This window comes from Vanellus vanellus (assembly GCF_965231255.1).
Source record: "Vanellus vanellus genome assembly, chromosome: 2".
Taxonomy (NCBI): Eukaryota; Metazoa; Chordata; class Aves; order Charadriiformes; family Charadriidae; genus Vanellus; species Vanellus vanellus.
In genome coordinates, this window is record NC_138906.1 from 147,142,282 (window position 1) to 147,155,538 (window position 13,257).

Consider the following 13,257-nt stretch of genomic DNA (forward strand, 5'->3'; position numbering starts at 1 on the left):
GTTTTTAGAGCAGTGCTGAAATCATAGATACTCAGCCTGACTTCTGTTTGTCTACATATGCAAACACATTTGTGAGTTACTGTGAGTACAGGAGAACGTTACAAGCATGCATTCCTCCACTGTGTGCAGAAATGGTAAGTATGTTGTAAGTGCACAGAGGAGAAGAGGCTGCATGGTCAGAGACTGGCGCTCTATCAAAAAAAAAACACAGCCCCTAATCAGACCAACTTTGATTCCTGCTAACATCTGCAGATTTGTGGATTATGTTTTGCCTACGCTCTCAATAGCGCACACACCACAGCTGTCTTATGGTGTTCAATTCTTGGTCTCATGCTTTCCACCTCGAAGGAAAACCACCTTACATTGGAGTCCTTTGATGAAGGACCCCAGAACACTGTGTTTTGCCTGTTGGCATGCACTGGTTGGCTTTGTTTGCTCAAGTACACAGAAACTTTTAATCTGCCCTTTCTTCAACACCTGAATCCTGTTCCTCGTGCTAAAGGCTGTTGTTTACTAGTAACACAGACTAGAAAAGGACAGCCTCCTAGATCACTAACTACAAACCTCTGCTGCTGCAAGAAAATAGGTCTCAATTTTATTCATAAATGCATAATGACTAGCTGTCCTCACAGCTGCATCCTGAATACACCACATTACTCTATGGGTGCCCTGTACAGTGACAGACCATTATCTCAGATTACATTCAAGGATATAGATGAGTTGCATTAAAATGAGACTGATAGATATGTACATACCTGCTCGTATCCTCTTTTTCCTGATGAAAAAAGGAGAAGACGCAACACAGCCACAACTGTCTCATCTCGTTAATGACTTCTTGCAAGATCTGTGCCATTTGTCTTTAGGGGCTGGAGGGAGTGAGGCATACTCTGAAACTTGTCTCTCCAGCTTGGTCACTGGCCAAGTTTGCAGAGTTTGGAAGCGCGGAGGGGCAGGGAGATTATGGGTTAGGTTATTCAATTCTGCTAGTGTTGGTATATATTTCAGCAATGTCTGTTTTGAGCAAAGCACCCATTGTGCCAAGCTGCTTCCTTGTGTGTCAGGAGCCCTGCTGTCCCCTGACAACTTCTCCCATAAGATTAGTTTGCTGGGGAAACAGCCAGAGCATGCCTGCTATAAGGAGCAAACTGTAACAACCTATGCGACAGGTAAAGATGGTGCTGGGCAAAAACAGGGGCCTGGAAAGCAGTGTTAACCTGCATGGGCTTGTTCCCACTTGAAAAGTTTGCCCGGTTAGATATGATCAGGGGGATATAGCTGGTTGCTGTGATGCTGAGTGCAGATACAGATGAGTCATGTTCAATACTGTCGGGCAGCTGCAGTAAAGCCATGGTCCTTGCACAGCACTCCCACTCCAGGGAGTGCTAGTCTCGGCACACCCTTCACAACCCCATTCAGAAGGAAAACACAGGACAAGGACCAAAAAGGTCTTCAATTCAGTTTGGTTTTTTCTTTTCATCTTCTATTTTAGTCAGTGACATATACAAATATCTTCAGCTAGAAGCATAAATACTGCTGGTTTTAAGACAAGCCAAGAAAATGAAGCAAGCACTAGCAGGCTACCTGAGAAGACAGATCTATTCTCTCTCATAATGAAAGATAAAAGTGAAGGTGAAAAAAGTCAGCAGTAGAATTTTTAGGAAAAAACAAACAAACAAACAAACTAGCCTATCTCATTCACCTCTGGTTTCTTATCTTCTCATTTCATTAAAACCTAAGGTTTCTATTATAAAAGCTACACTGGTTTTACCTGCAGACAGATCTGTGCTCAATAAACAGCTGTGGTGGCAGAGAAGTGGCTAACTGCTTCCCACTCATCACCACCTGCAGTGCAGTCCCTCGACCACTTCTCCCATGTTTGCTGGCAGGTTGCTTGTGCAGTTGTGCACTAACTTGTTTCAGGTAGCAAAGACTGACTAATCAAAGCCAGTTCACGTCACTGACAGAAAAGGAGCATGCTATTTCATCATTTTAATGGTTTATTCTTGAATCATTCATTAATCATTCCTCTTGCAATGTAACAAACGAGCGAGTTTGGAGGAATGCCTGGTTTTAACACTAAGTAGCAGTAACGATGAAACCCTAATTATATTTTCACTCCTAAGCAACATGTAGGACACTAAGTGCTGCCTACACATCTTCAACAATGGAGAAGGAAAGAACAGTACAGAGGTGCTTTAAATGTGAACTTTACTCCACGTCTTTCAATGCTGTCACAGAAATTTTATCACTCCGCTGTAAAACATCTCACAAGTCACAGTATACTAATAAATACTGGAACATGCACAAAGCCAGTTTGTTCAGTGATATTCTTTAATAGCCAAAACAAATACTTAATTGGTGTAACTGATGGCTGAATGAAGACACTGTGCACAGCTAGTGACAGTGGATGCCCTCCTGTCTTTCACAAAGCTATTTGATCTTAGGAGTTTGTTCTTTACCATAATGAAAGAATACATAAAGCACTACTGCTCTTTGTATTATGAAGCAGTATTTTACGTAAGCACAACCATTATAAGTTGAAACTGTAAACAAGAAGAGCTGGAGAACTACTGTCTTCACCAAGCAGGAAGCCTAAACATCGTGTATGAAAATCCATCGCATTGTGGAATGGAAATTTGTGTTAATTTTATGTCTTGAGAACGTACTGACCTTGCACTAACATTTAAGGTATAATTCAGTGCCTATCTTGAACTCTACAAAATCATAGAATCATAGAATGGTTTAGGTTGGAAAGAACCTTGAAGATCATTGAGTTCCAACCCCCCTGCCATAGGCAAGGACACCTCCCACTAGACCAGGTTGCCCAAGGCCACATCCAGCCTGGCCTTGAACACCTCCAGGGATGGGGCTTCAACAACCTCTCTGGGCAACCTCTTCCAGTGCCTCACCACCCTTAAAGTGAAAAATTTCTTCCTAATGTTCAATCTAAACCTGCCCTCTTCCAGTTTAAAGCCATTCCCCCTCATCCTATCGCTACATGCCCTAGTCCTTCCCAGCTCTCCTGTAGGCCCCTTTTAGGTACTGGAAGGCCGCAATAAGATCTCCCCGGAGCCTTCTCTTCTCCAGGCTGAACAGCCCCAACTCTTTCAGTCTCTCCTCATAGGAGAGGTGCTCCAGCGCTCAGATCATCCTCATGGCTCTCCTCTGGACATGCTCCAGCAGGTCCATGTCCTTCTTATGCTGGGGACTCCAGAGCTGGATGCAGCACTCCAGGTGGGGTCTCACAAGAGTGAAAATAACTGATTGCTTTTTGCAGAACAGTCATCACATGCCTTAATAAGCACACATACATATGGAAATAACCCATAAATCAAATGAGCGTTAGACATGTACTTATTAAGACACCCCTCTTCACCAAAAGGGCCTGCAGTAAAGAGTGAGCTAAACTATACAACATCATTTCTGATGGAATGTTAAGAGAAATCCACAATACTGGCATGCCAAAAGACATCTTTAAACACTGCAGACATGCATTTTGAAGAGTTATTTCGTGCCAGAACTTTGTCTAAAGAAGTCAGTTGGTAGAGTTTAAGGGCAAATTGCAGGCATTCCTGATGGATTTAACTTTCTTTAGCAGACCTGTTATCAGTCTCATCAAGACTAATTAAGACTCAGCAGTAATTGCTGGGAGTTATCTGTAGGGCTGTAATAGGCATTGGATCAGAACTAAAGAAAGACTGCTTCTCACAAAATAAATCCCTAACCAGAAAGGGACTTTTCTTTTTCCACTGTCTTGAGCACTTCACTAGGTCTGAATTTAAGAAACTGTATCTTTTTATACTGCAAAGTATATAGGAAAAACCTTTCTGGAATTTGTTAGGAATACTTCTTCACACCATTTTCTATAGTTTTTCTGAACTCACCTTACATACCTTAATCACACATAGCAAGCGAAGAACTCGAGTCACAAAACTCTTACTTGGTCCTTCAAAACATCCCCTCTCTCCAGAGCAACTCATTGCAAGTGAGGTTACAGCAGCACCAGCAACATGTGAAGCACTTCCCAGAAAACTAAAGACGCACTCCCTCCCTGAAAATACTGTTGGAGTCATACTGCACCCACCTGCTCCAAAACACTACTATCCTCATAAGAACCACAGCAGCTGGAGAGGAATTAAGAGAAGAGGGCCATACAGCACCTTGCGGTAGTCAGACACAAGCAACAGCTATCCAGGCTCCAAGCCTGCCAAAGAATGATCATACATGTCATGGACCACATTAAAATGGATTTCAAAAGCCATCTAGGTTGCAACAACCCAAATAAATGCCTGATTCTGCCCATCACTACAGCTGCAAGATAAGAGAAAATGACATTTTCACAGCAGTCATCAATACACTTATCAGTCCAAAGCACTGACACTACTAAAAAGCATTGACAGTTGCAAAATCCAAGAATGTGTGTAATCCTTCTATTGAGCTTTCACAAAGACTCTTCTGGGAACTGTTTAGAGGCAAAAGATTCATCAGATATGCCACAGGATATAAAAACAAAGCAAACAGTTCTTTCCATGTGAGAAACAAGTTTGTACGTGGACAAAACAATAGCAATACTATTATTATTGCCACCCAGGCTTCACAGAGAGCATTCTCATCAGAACTCACTGCTTTACGGAACTGACCAATACGCTGAGAACACAAGGAAAGGAAGATAGCAAAGGAAGCCTTGAACTCAGGAGGTAGGATAATATTTCAACTCTTTCATATAACAAACTATTTGGCTGAAAAATTCCAAACTTACCTGCTGTAGCTTTCGGAAAAAACCTATGAAGACATCACTATTGGTAATATTTGAATCCAAAGTAACTGAAAAACAAGAGGAAAATGGGGAGGGAGGAAACTAAACTTAGCCAAAAGGTGAAAAACATGGCTAGTATCTAAAAACAAGGTATACAAGACATGACTGTTGGTTGAACGGTCAGTGCTACTTTACTCATCCTTTGGTTTCTGCACAGATACCTTTACTAGCCTATTAAATCACTGAAGCCATGAACACTGCAAAATACATGTAGTGTTGTTATTCTCCCAAAGCAACACTACAGCAAAGTTCTTGGCCATATAACTCCATGGTCACTTATGGCCAGTAACTCTAAAAGGAACTGTTGAATACTCAAGTGAAAAAGATAAAATAATCACTAAGTAAGATTTTAAAGACTAACCCTGAGTTTCTCTTTTGTAAGTCTTGGCACAAAGTAACTGAGGCCAAAGGCTACAAAACCTCTTTAACTTCATCCCCTCACAGCCCCTTCTTTTTGGGTAGTTGAATGGTTATTATTTTTTTTTTTTTTTATTTCTTGGATTATGTGAAACTCACAAGGCATATTCTAGGGATCCTGCAGACCTGGTTTATAACACAATACATTGCGCCTGAGATTTAATTTTTCTACAAACTCTTATCTTGTTATAATTCTCACAAGTCTGCCCAGAAATCCTTGAAGGGAAGAGGTTTATGTAGAGCCAAGTTCCAAATTACACTTCTACCAGTCCAAGTGCCTGTCTTTCCCGCCTCTCTCTTTTACCCACCAGCCATAAGTTCTCACACCCAACCCCATGACAGCTCTGGCAGTTGTGAAGCAGCAGGGATGGGTGGCTCAGCTCACTGATCTGCAAGAACAAAGAATGGCCAACTGTGGGCTGCCACCAGAAGGACAAGCTGGGTTAAGTTTAGTGTGAAACCAAACCCTCACATTTTGGGAAAGCTGCGCAAAGGCAGCTGCTTCAGAAATAAGAGGAGAAATATGATATGCTGCTGTTCTAGAGCCAGTGAATCAGCAGAGAGGACATGCCAGCAATGCTTAGCCCCAGTCTTTTCGGTACACCCTTACTCAGCTCAGTATATAAGGTAAAGCACCCTGCAGTCACAATTGTTGACACATCCACAAAGGTTTAAGCCCTATATATGAAAGCTGATCAGGTTGTTACAGTCAAGCTTACCATTCTGAAGGTACTGCTCCAGCTGAGACCGTCTCTCATCTGCCATTGACTTGGTCATTGACAGGTAAAACTTTGGAGGGAAAGCAGGCACAGCACTCCCAAAAAGCTGCCTCAGCTGCAAAACAGCCAAAGGAAAGCTCCACATCAGGGAAGAAGTGTTCAGAGTTTCCAAGAAACTTTCAATGCTTTCTTGTTTTGACAGCAAGACATGACGACCTGCAAAGTGCATAGGGATACCAACCCAGCATCTCCCTGATGGCCCTCAGGGCCCACAGCAACGGCAAAGCCTTTGCCCAGGCACCCACCAGAAGACAGTCCAAGTGAGCAGCCTCTTGATGGGTTCCTCATTTTTATAGTCTTACCACTTCTGAGCTCCTGTTCTGAGCCAGGAAAGTAGCACTGTATTAACCTTATCAGCTAGGTCTTATACACCTCATGGAGAAACAAAACATGGTTACGGGTGTCTTCTCTTCCCAATACATGCATATGAGATTTCTTTGATCTATACCTCCAGAACTACTCTTTAAGAGCTGGTGACTTCTGCCTTTGACTTGTGCTACCTCAGAGGCTTTTATTATTTTGTCTGTGAGAGGCAGTAACCTTTATCAGATCACCTAATATTGTCAAAGAAAAAAAAAAAAAAGAAACCAACAAAAACCGGAGAATCTTTCAGGAACACAAACTATCTGAAAGTTTGATTCTTCCTCCAGCTCTATCAGCTGGCTAATAAGAGCATAATATCCCTGTACAAACCCTACCTCATTTATAAACGAACCTGAAAGGACCAGAGAATCACAATTACATTATCTTATGTTATCGTAAGATAGTTCCAATACAGGTTTGGGCAGTGTTCTGTCACTTGGAAGTGTAAAAATTCTCTACTATAGGCAAATTATCTCAAGAGAAGGATGAGCTATGTTTACCTTCCCAATACGCACATTACTAAACACAGCAAAATACAGCAAGTTTGCCTGGAAACACTCCTTCACCTAAATCAAAAGAATATGTCATGTGATCAGTAAAATGAGACTCCTACAGTACGCTGAGACATTACTACTAATTAAATTTTAAGCACCAGTATTCAACTCGGCAATTAGTGTCACTAAATTCTGTGAAAGATGACATTTTCCCTCTGGCCCCAGCTGCCCAAGTCTTTCACATGACTCCAGCAGCTGAAGCTTGGAAAAAAAAATACATGTTACTACTGCAAGAATTAGCAATACCTTTTCCTCCCTGTTGGCTAAAAACAGGAGTAAGGCATGTTCTCACAGCTCTACTTTCCCTACGTTGGCAACACATTGCTATTTCTGAGTTCTTGATTATTAGATATGCGTGAATTGCTCCGAGATACACAGCATCAGAGTTAGATAACACCACATGCTTTGGTTTTATGTAAAGCTAACAGTAATAGCTAGTATAGAGTGCTTTTTATCTTCAAAGTCCTTCACATATGTGATCTTCCCCCAGAGACTGAAAAATATTATCTCTGCTCTACAGGCAGAGAAACTGAGGAGATACAGCAAAACATTTGCCAGGAGTCAGAAAGCCAGAGCCACCCTGACAACAAGGAGGTCCTCTCTCCTTTCTCTGTGTTCAGGCAATGCCTCACCTACACAAAGCTACGCTGTCTGTTATCATCAGTTTGCACCAGCAGAGACTCTGGCCTACTTAAAAAAAATAATTATTTCATCTCCGTACCGGTTGCTCGGTAGGCTTCTTGAAATGCAATTGTGTGTCCTCAGGATGTGGGCTACAGAGAAGAGAAACTTCTCCCAGCTGATTAGGCTTTTTCACGTCTCAAAGAATTAAAGAAAAACACCCATAAACTTAAAGTGTGTAGTTGTGTACAGTGCTGAAAGTCAACCAGCATGACATTTCATTCTAGCAGAATGGAACTAGCCAACATTTGTTTTCACAAACCCAACGGCCTAGGCTACGTTTTAAGTGCAAGTCAACAACACCACTGTACCTAGTGGTGCCAGATGCCAACTGCCTGCTGCCCTGCCAAGCCAACACCACCATAAGAGATGGGTCCCCTACCCAAAATCTGTTTCTGACCTTTTTTTTTTTTTGAGGCTCTGGATTTGTTTTTGCAACCTAAAGCTACTCCACAGAAGACATGTCTCAGTCTCAAACCAGGGTGCCCTGTGCACTGCCACTTTCTCTTGACTGGACCTACTTGACTAGACAGGTACTTTCAAGTCAACTGCTCCACAAGTTGACCAAGGGGAGGAATCCCATCCTGTGGCCTCTCTGCACGCCTGACCAAGCAGCTTCTTTGCTGAGACCACGTGCAGCTCCTGTCAACAACACACAGCAGCCTCTTGGGCCAGTCCTGCCTCACAGCCCACAACCCAGCACCAAGGCTGGACACAGCTCCACTTCTAGCTCCCTATCCCAGAGGCAGCTTCAAGAGGAAGTGGCAGGAAAGCTCACAGGAGACTGGATCATGAAAGCAAGCTTAAATCTGACTGTGCTGGAAGCCCAGACAGGATGTTCCAACCTGGTGGAAGAGGTACTTATTCTTCCTCCAAGATTTCCACCTAAAACAGAGAGAGCGGCTTTCCTAAATATGACAGTTTTAAGCTCCAAGAGCTAATCTCTCCAAAACAGGAAGTAAAGACACCTGCCATAGTTGGTGCTGTTTCTTTTTCATCTTTCTGCAGTAAATATTCCCCACCTTGGCAGAAGACATCATCAGTTTTGAAGTGCAGTTGACCAGAATCAATCATCTCCTACTTAGTCTAATCCCATAGGTCTGCTATTTGGTGTCAGGTCCTGCCTATGCTGTCTAGACAAGCTATTTCACCCAGGGCCACGCTCCATCATAGCTGTGCAGATACCAAAGTCAGACAGAGCACCAGAAACAAAATTGCTAACCTGAAAAAAAATAGAGCAGCATTATAACTATAAAGATATTATGTATGGATTATATACAGAATGAACAGGCCTCTGGGCATTTCCTTCTCAGTTACCTTATTAAATACCTAAAAGGAGATGCCATTCTAAGATTAAAAATGCTTAAACACGTTTCATGTAAAAATTAAAATATGCTTATGCAGAAACTATCCAAGCAAATCAAAGCTATGAGACTATTCTGGTACATGACTGGCTAAATAAAGTTTAAAAAAAACACCACATTTTCTATATTTAATTCACTTTTACCAATTGTTTTACTGTGATTAACAGATTTTTTTAGAACCATTTTCCCAAGAGCCATTCATACCAATCACAGATGCTGCTAACTGACTCAGTGGAACTGGCATCATGACCAGAATCCATCAGTGTTGCATTTCACTCTTAGCCCTACAGAGGGCACTTCCTATTTACTCCCTGCCTTGAAGTAAACCAGGGAATACTCCAACAACTGCAAGAAATAACCTGTTCCTTTCAGTCCTACAACACAACACAGGTTCATTATTATGATATCTGTTTAGAGAGGGACACGCTAAGCGGTTGCCAAACTGAAAAGCCAAATGTAAAAATCACAACATCACACAGGTGGAAACCAAGGACAGCCTGTGTCTTTATCAACTGTTCAATTTCAAGGAAATACAGTAACATTTTTAGTGCACAGACCGCTGTCCAGGTAATCAGTAGTCCCATTCTAGAAGTTCCCGTCAGTTGTACATTCTTGCAAGAGAGCCTTATTTCTCCATAAGCAGAATGGAGACTCACAGCTCTGGTCAGTGTGCAGTCCCCACAGAACTAAATCCAGAGGAGAACATGGTTACAGTACAGAGCACTGTACCAGCTGTTCTTGTATAAATCTAGGCCCAAAGCTTAGATACTTAAAATGCACATCCATCTGCCACTGACACTCCTGCTGAATCTGTTCACAGTCATTTGCAGAGAATGGCTACACAAGTCTTAGTTAAGCAAATCCAAACAATAAGGAATGCTGCCCAACGTGCATAGTGTTCATCCCAAACAAAGGGAGACTGGTCCTCCAGCTGTCCTTTCTACTGCTAATACTTAATACCTAAATACTGAAGACAAAGGAGGGAATGAAAACTGGGTTTCCCACAATTGAATGCTCTAGCTCCTAAAAGAAGAGGCAAAATAGGAGAAGGCAGAGCCACCTCTGGTCCCTCTTACAGCCAACACAAAGCCCCATCTCCCAGAGGGAGGTCAGAGTAAATCCTCGGACCAAGACAGGCACCTTCTGGCAATCCACAGCCAAGTACCTATCTCCACAAGAGGAGAAGGGCTAAAGCTCCACTGCTGTCCTCAGCATTTCTGCCAGCCCTGCCTAAACAACTCCTTCTAAGCAAGATCTCTTTTAGGATATCATTCTTGCTTGTTCACACCTCCCTCTATGCCATTTTCCTTGGGTACTCAGCTTCAGTTGTGAATGCCATTTGGAGGTAAGGCACCTAGAGGTAAGGAGATGTTGCTCAGTGTTACTATACTTGCACCTCCCCATTCAACAGTGTATCCAAAACCTATGCTCTGTTACACTACACTGCATACTACCAACTTCTGAACAGTTGCCCGCTTCAGAAGGTCCTTTTGTAGAGAACAACCACTCTGGGAGACAGCAAGGAACAGACTTTGGGAGTGTCAAACAACAGAAGCACTCTCAGAATATAAAGTGATGGAGAGCAGGAAAATGCACAGCAAGAGAAGAGGGGTAGGTAAGACACAGCATCACAAACAAAAATTATGTGTCCTGATTTTGTATCACAAGTTAGGAGAGGAGTTTGTAAAGGTGGAATAGCAGTGCTTTAGAAATCACTACCCTGAAGGAGATCAGAGGCACAACTAGTCCAGCATCACATCCAACAGAGGCCAGAGACAGATCCTCCGGAGCAGTGTTTAAGAAATACCATCAAGTATAATCGCACAGAAATCTGTCCATGGGGGAAGCTTATTTCTAATTCACATCCTTTATCCATCACAGAATTGTTGCATCTGTGGGGCTTCGTGGACACCACATGTGATCTAGTCAAGAGGGTGAAATTACTGTATCCTGGAGTTTAAGACTTCCTGTATGTGTGCATTTTTCTACCTTAACATAGTATTTCAAGCCAAATAAGCAGAATGGGATATAATAATTATAGATCAGCAAGCTCACATAAGTACAGGGAAGACAATTAAGGGACAGCAGCGCAGTTGCAAGCTTCAAGACTAAGTATGGCAGCTACCAACAGCAGGAATGAAGGAAGTTAAAAAAAAAAAAAAAAAAAAAAAAAATCAGCTAACAAGTTGTAAAGCCCAGCAAAAGGCAAACTGTCTGTTACAGACGATGCAGAGAAGGGAAAGATTTTGCTGAGAGCGTTAATGAAGTTAAAGCCTCTTGAGCAAGAAACAGTAAGTCTTAAAGAAAAAGCAAGCAAATACCTAAGCTGGTTTATGAGTTCGGATATGTCATCCAAAATGCTCCATGAATCAAAGCAAAATATTACTGTGAGAGCCCCCACAGGGAAAAGAATTGCAGAGCTGGGGCAGAAGAGCACACCTCAGCAAACATTGCCTCCTGTGGCAGCCCTGCTGCTGACTCAGCTGCTTTTTAGCTGTGCTACTCCAACTGCATGTGCAGTCATAGAGATGGGAAAGATTGACTGATTCCCCATCCAGGGTTACCTGGCTGAAAAACTGCTCCAAAGCGGTCTTACCACTGCAACTGAGAGGAGGCTACCAAAAGAAGAAGCACCTACCTAACCCACTGCCAGAAGAAGCATTCATCAAACAGGGCCTCAAATAGGGTTGTCAAGGTAAATGAAGGCTGCTCAGCAGGGATGACAGTGTGCACCCAGGCTGATGGAAGAGCTGGGAGAGATTTCACTTGGATCCATGGACTAGCAAAGGCCAGAAAGTTCAGGCTAGCAGAAAGAAAGCTAGTGGCTACTCAGCCTCCATGGAAAAATCTCAACGTCACATTATCTTCCTAAGAATACCAGAGGAAGGATAGAGGGTAAAAGGACAGAGGCAACTTGGACAAGAAACAAAACAAAAGCAGAGGCATAAACAGGCAGATTTACCCTGAAATAATCCACTTCAGTTAACTGGGACCATTCCCTGATGCCCACTATTTCTTGGAATACTCCAAGCCTGTGTTCCAGCTGTTTTGCAATTGCCTAGTAATTGCCTGCGTGGAAAGGGTCACTCCTGAGTTATACACCTAGGGAATATAGGCCAAAGGATCCAATGCTCTATTAACCCCTGGCTTGTCCAAAAAAAAAAAACAGACCCCACAACAAAAACCTGCAACTGACTGTGCAATTTGCCTGGACTGACCTCAGTACACTTTCTAAAGACCCCAATAAAGCAGTTGCACCTCTCTCCCAGAGGCCAAGGAAAAGAGGCACCTGGAGCCCACACCTGCTGCTGCTTGGCCAACATCTCCCATTAAACCAGTTTACCATGTCCTTCGACCACATCCCGTGGCTTCTTTTTTATTTATTTGCCTCTCAATTGCTGCTGGATTTCACCCTGCAAACATGGGTGCCCTACGAGCGGCAGCTCTGCCCCTCCGGCAGCACCGCAGCAGAGGGCACGGGCAGGGTGACAGGGCCAGGTGGGAGGGCAGGGCACGGGTTGGCACCAGGCGCGTCCCCCCCCCCCCCGTGCTGTCAGCACGAAGGAAGGCTTCAATAATGCAGATTTGGGTAGAAACAACTCTCTGCCCCCATCCCACGCTGGGCCTGTGCGGGCCAGGAGAGCCCCTCTTGCTCTGCAGCCCTCAGAGGGGCCCGGCCGCGGGGCCCGATGGCCGCCCGCACCCCGCCAGGCTGCCCCCACCGAGGCTTTTCGGGGTGTCCCCCCACCCCGCTACCCCCCGGCCGGTCCTCACCTGCGCGTCCCAGCGGCGGAGCTGGCTATACCGCGCCTTGCCCAGCAGGAAGCCCTCCAGGCACACCGAGTACAGCTGCAAGCACACCGCCGTCAGACCCGAGCCCGCGCCCGGCCCCACCGGCCCCCGCCACCCGCCACCCGCTCCCCGCCCCGCGCCCACCACGTAACTCCCCCCGCGCCTCTCCCGCCGCTCCTCGGCGGCGGTGATGCTGAAGTGCAGCTTCATGGCGAGGCCGTCCCGTCCCCTCACGGCGCGACGAAGCTGAGGGAGGCTCCGGCAGGCGCAGGGGGAGCGGGCGCGACGCCAGGGGGCGCTGCCGCGGGCGTCAAGACGGGACGGTCCCTCAGGCGCAGCCGCGGGGGCGGTGGCTTTTATTAGAAATTCCTCCAGAAAAGGGGCCTACCGGGGGAAATGGCCCTGCCTCAAGGGGCCTCATTAGGGCGAATTTAATGGTTAATAAGCGCCAAGCGGTGCCCCGCAGGGGAAGCGGCCTGGCTGAGGAGGGC

The 13,257-nt window shown here is 44.6% G+C and overlaps 1 protein-coding gene across 1 annotated transcript in view; it reads right to left on the bottom strand.

The window, feature by feature from the left end:
- SNX31 (sorting nexin 31) overlaps positions 1-12,976 on the bottom strand; it is a gene marked incomplete at its 5' end in the record, with an annotated part of 31,571 nt that extends 18,595 nt beyond the window's left edge. Inside the window, 3 exons of the mRNA XM_082499247.1 lie at positions 4,760-4,824; positions 5,953-6,067; positions 12,749-12,976. Coding sequence (XP_082355373.1) covers positions 4,760-4,824; positions 5,953-6,067; positions 12,749-12,976 — 408 coding nt within the window. The remainder of the gene's footprint in view (positions 1-4,759; positions 4,825-5,952; positions 6,068-12,748) is intronic.
- Between the last annotated feature and the right edge of the window lie 281 nt (positions 12,977-13,257).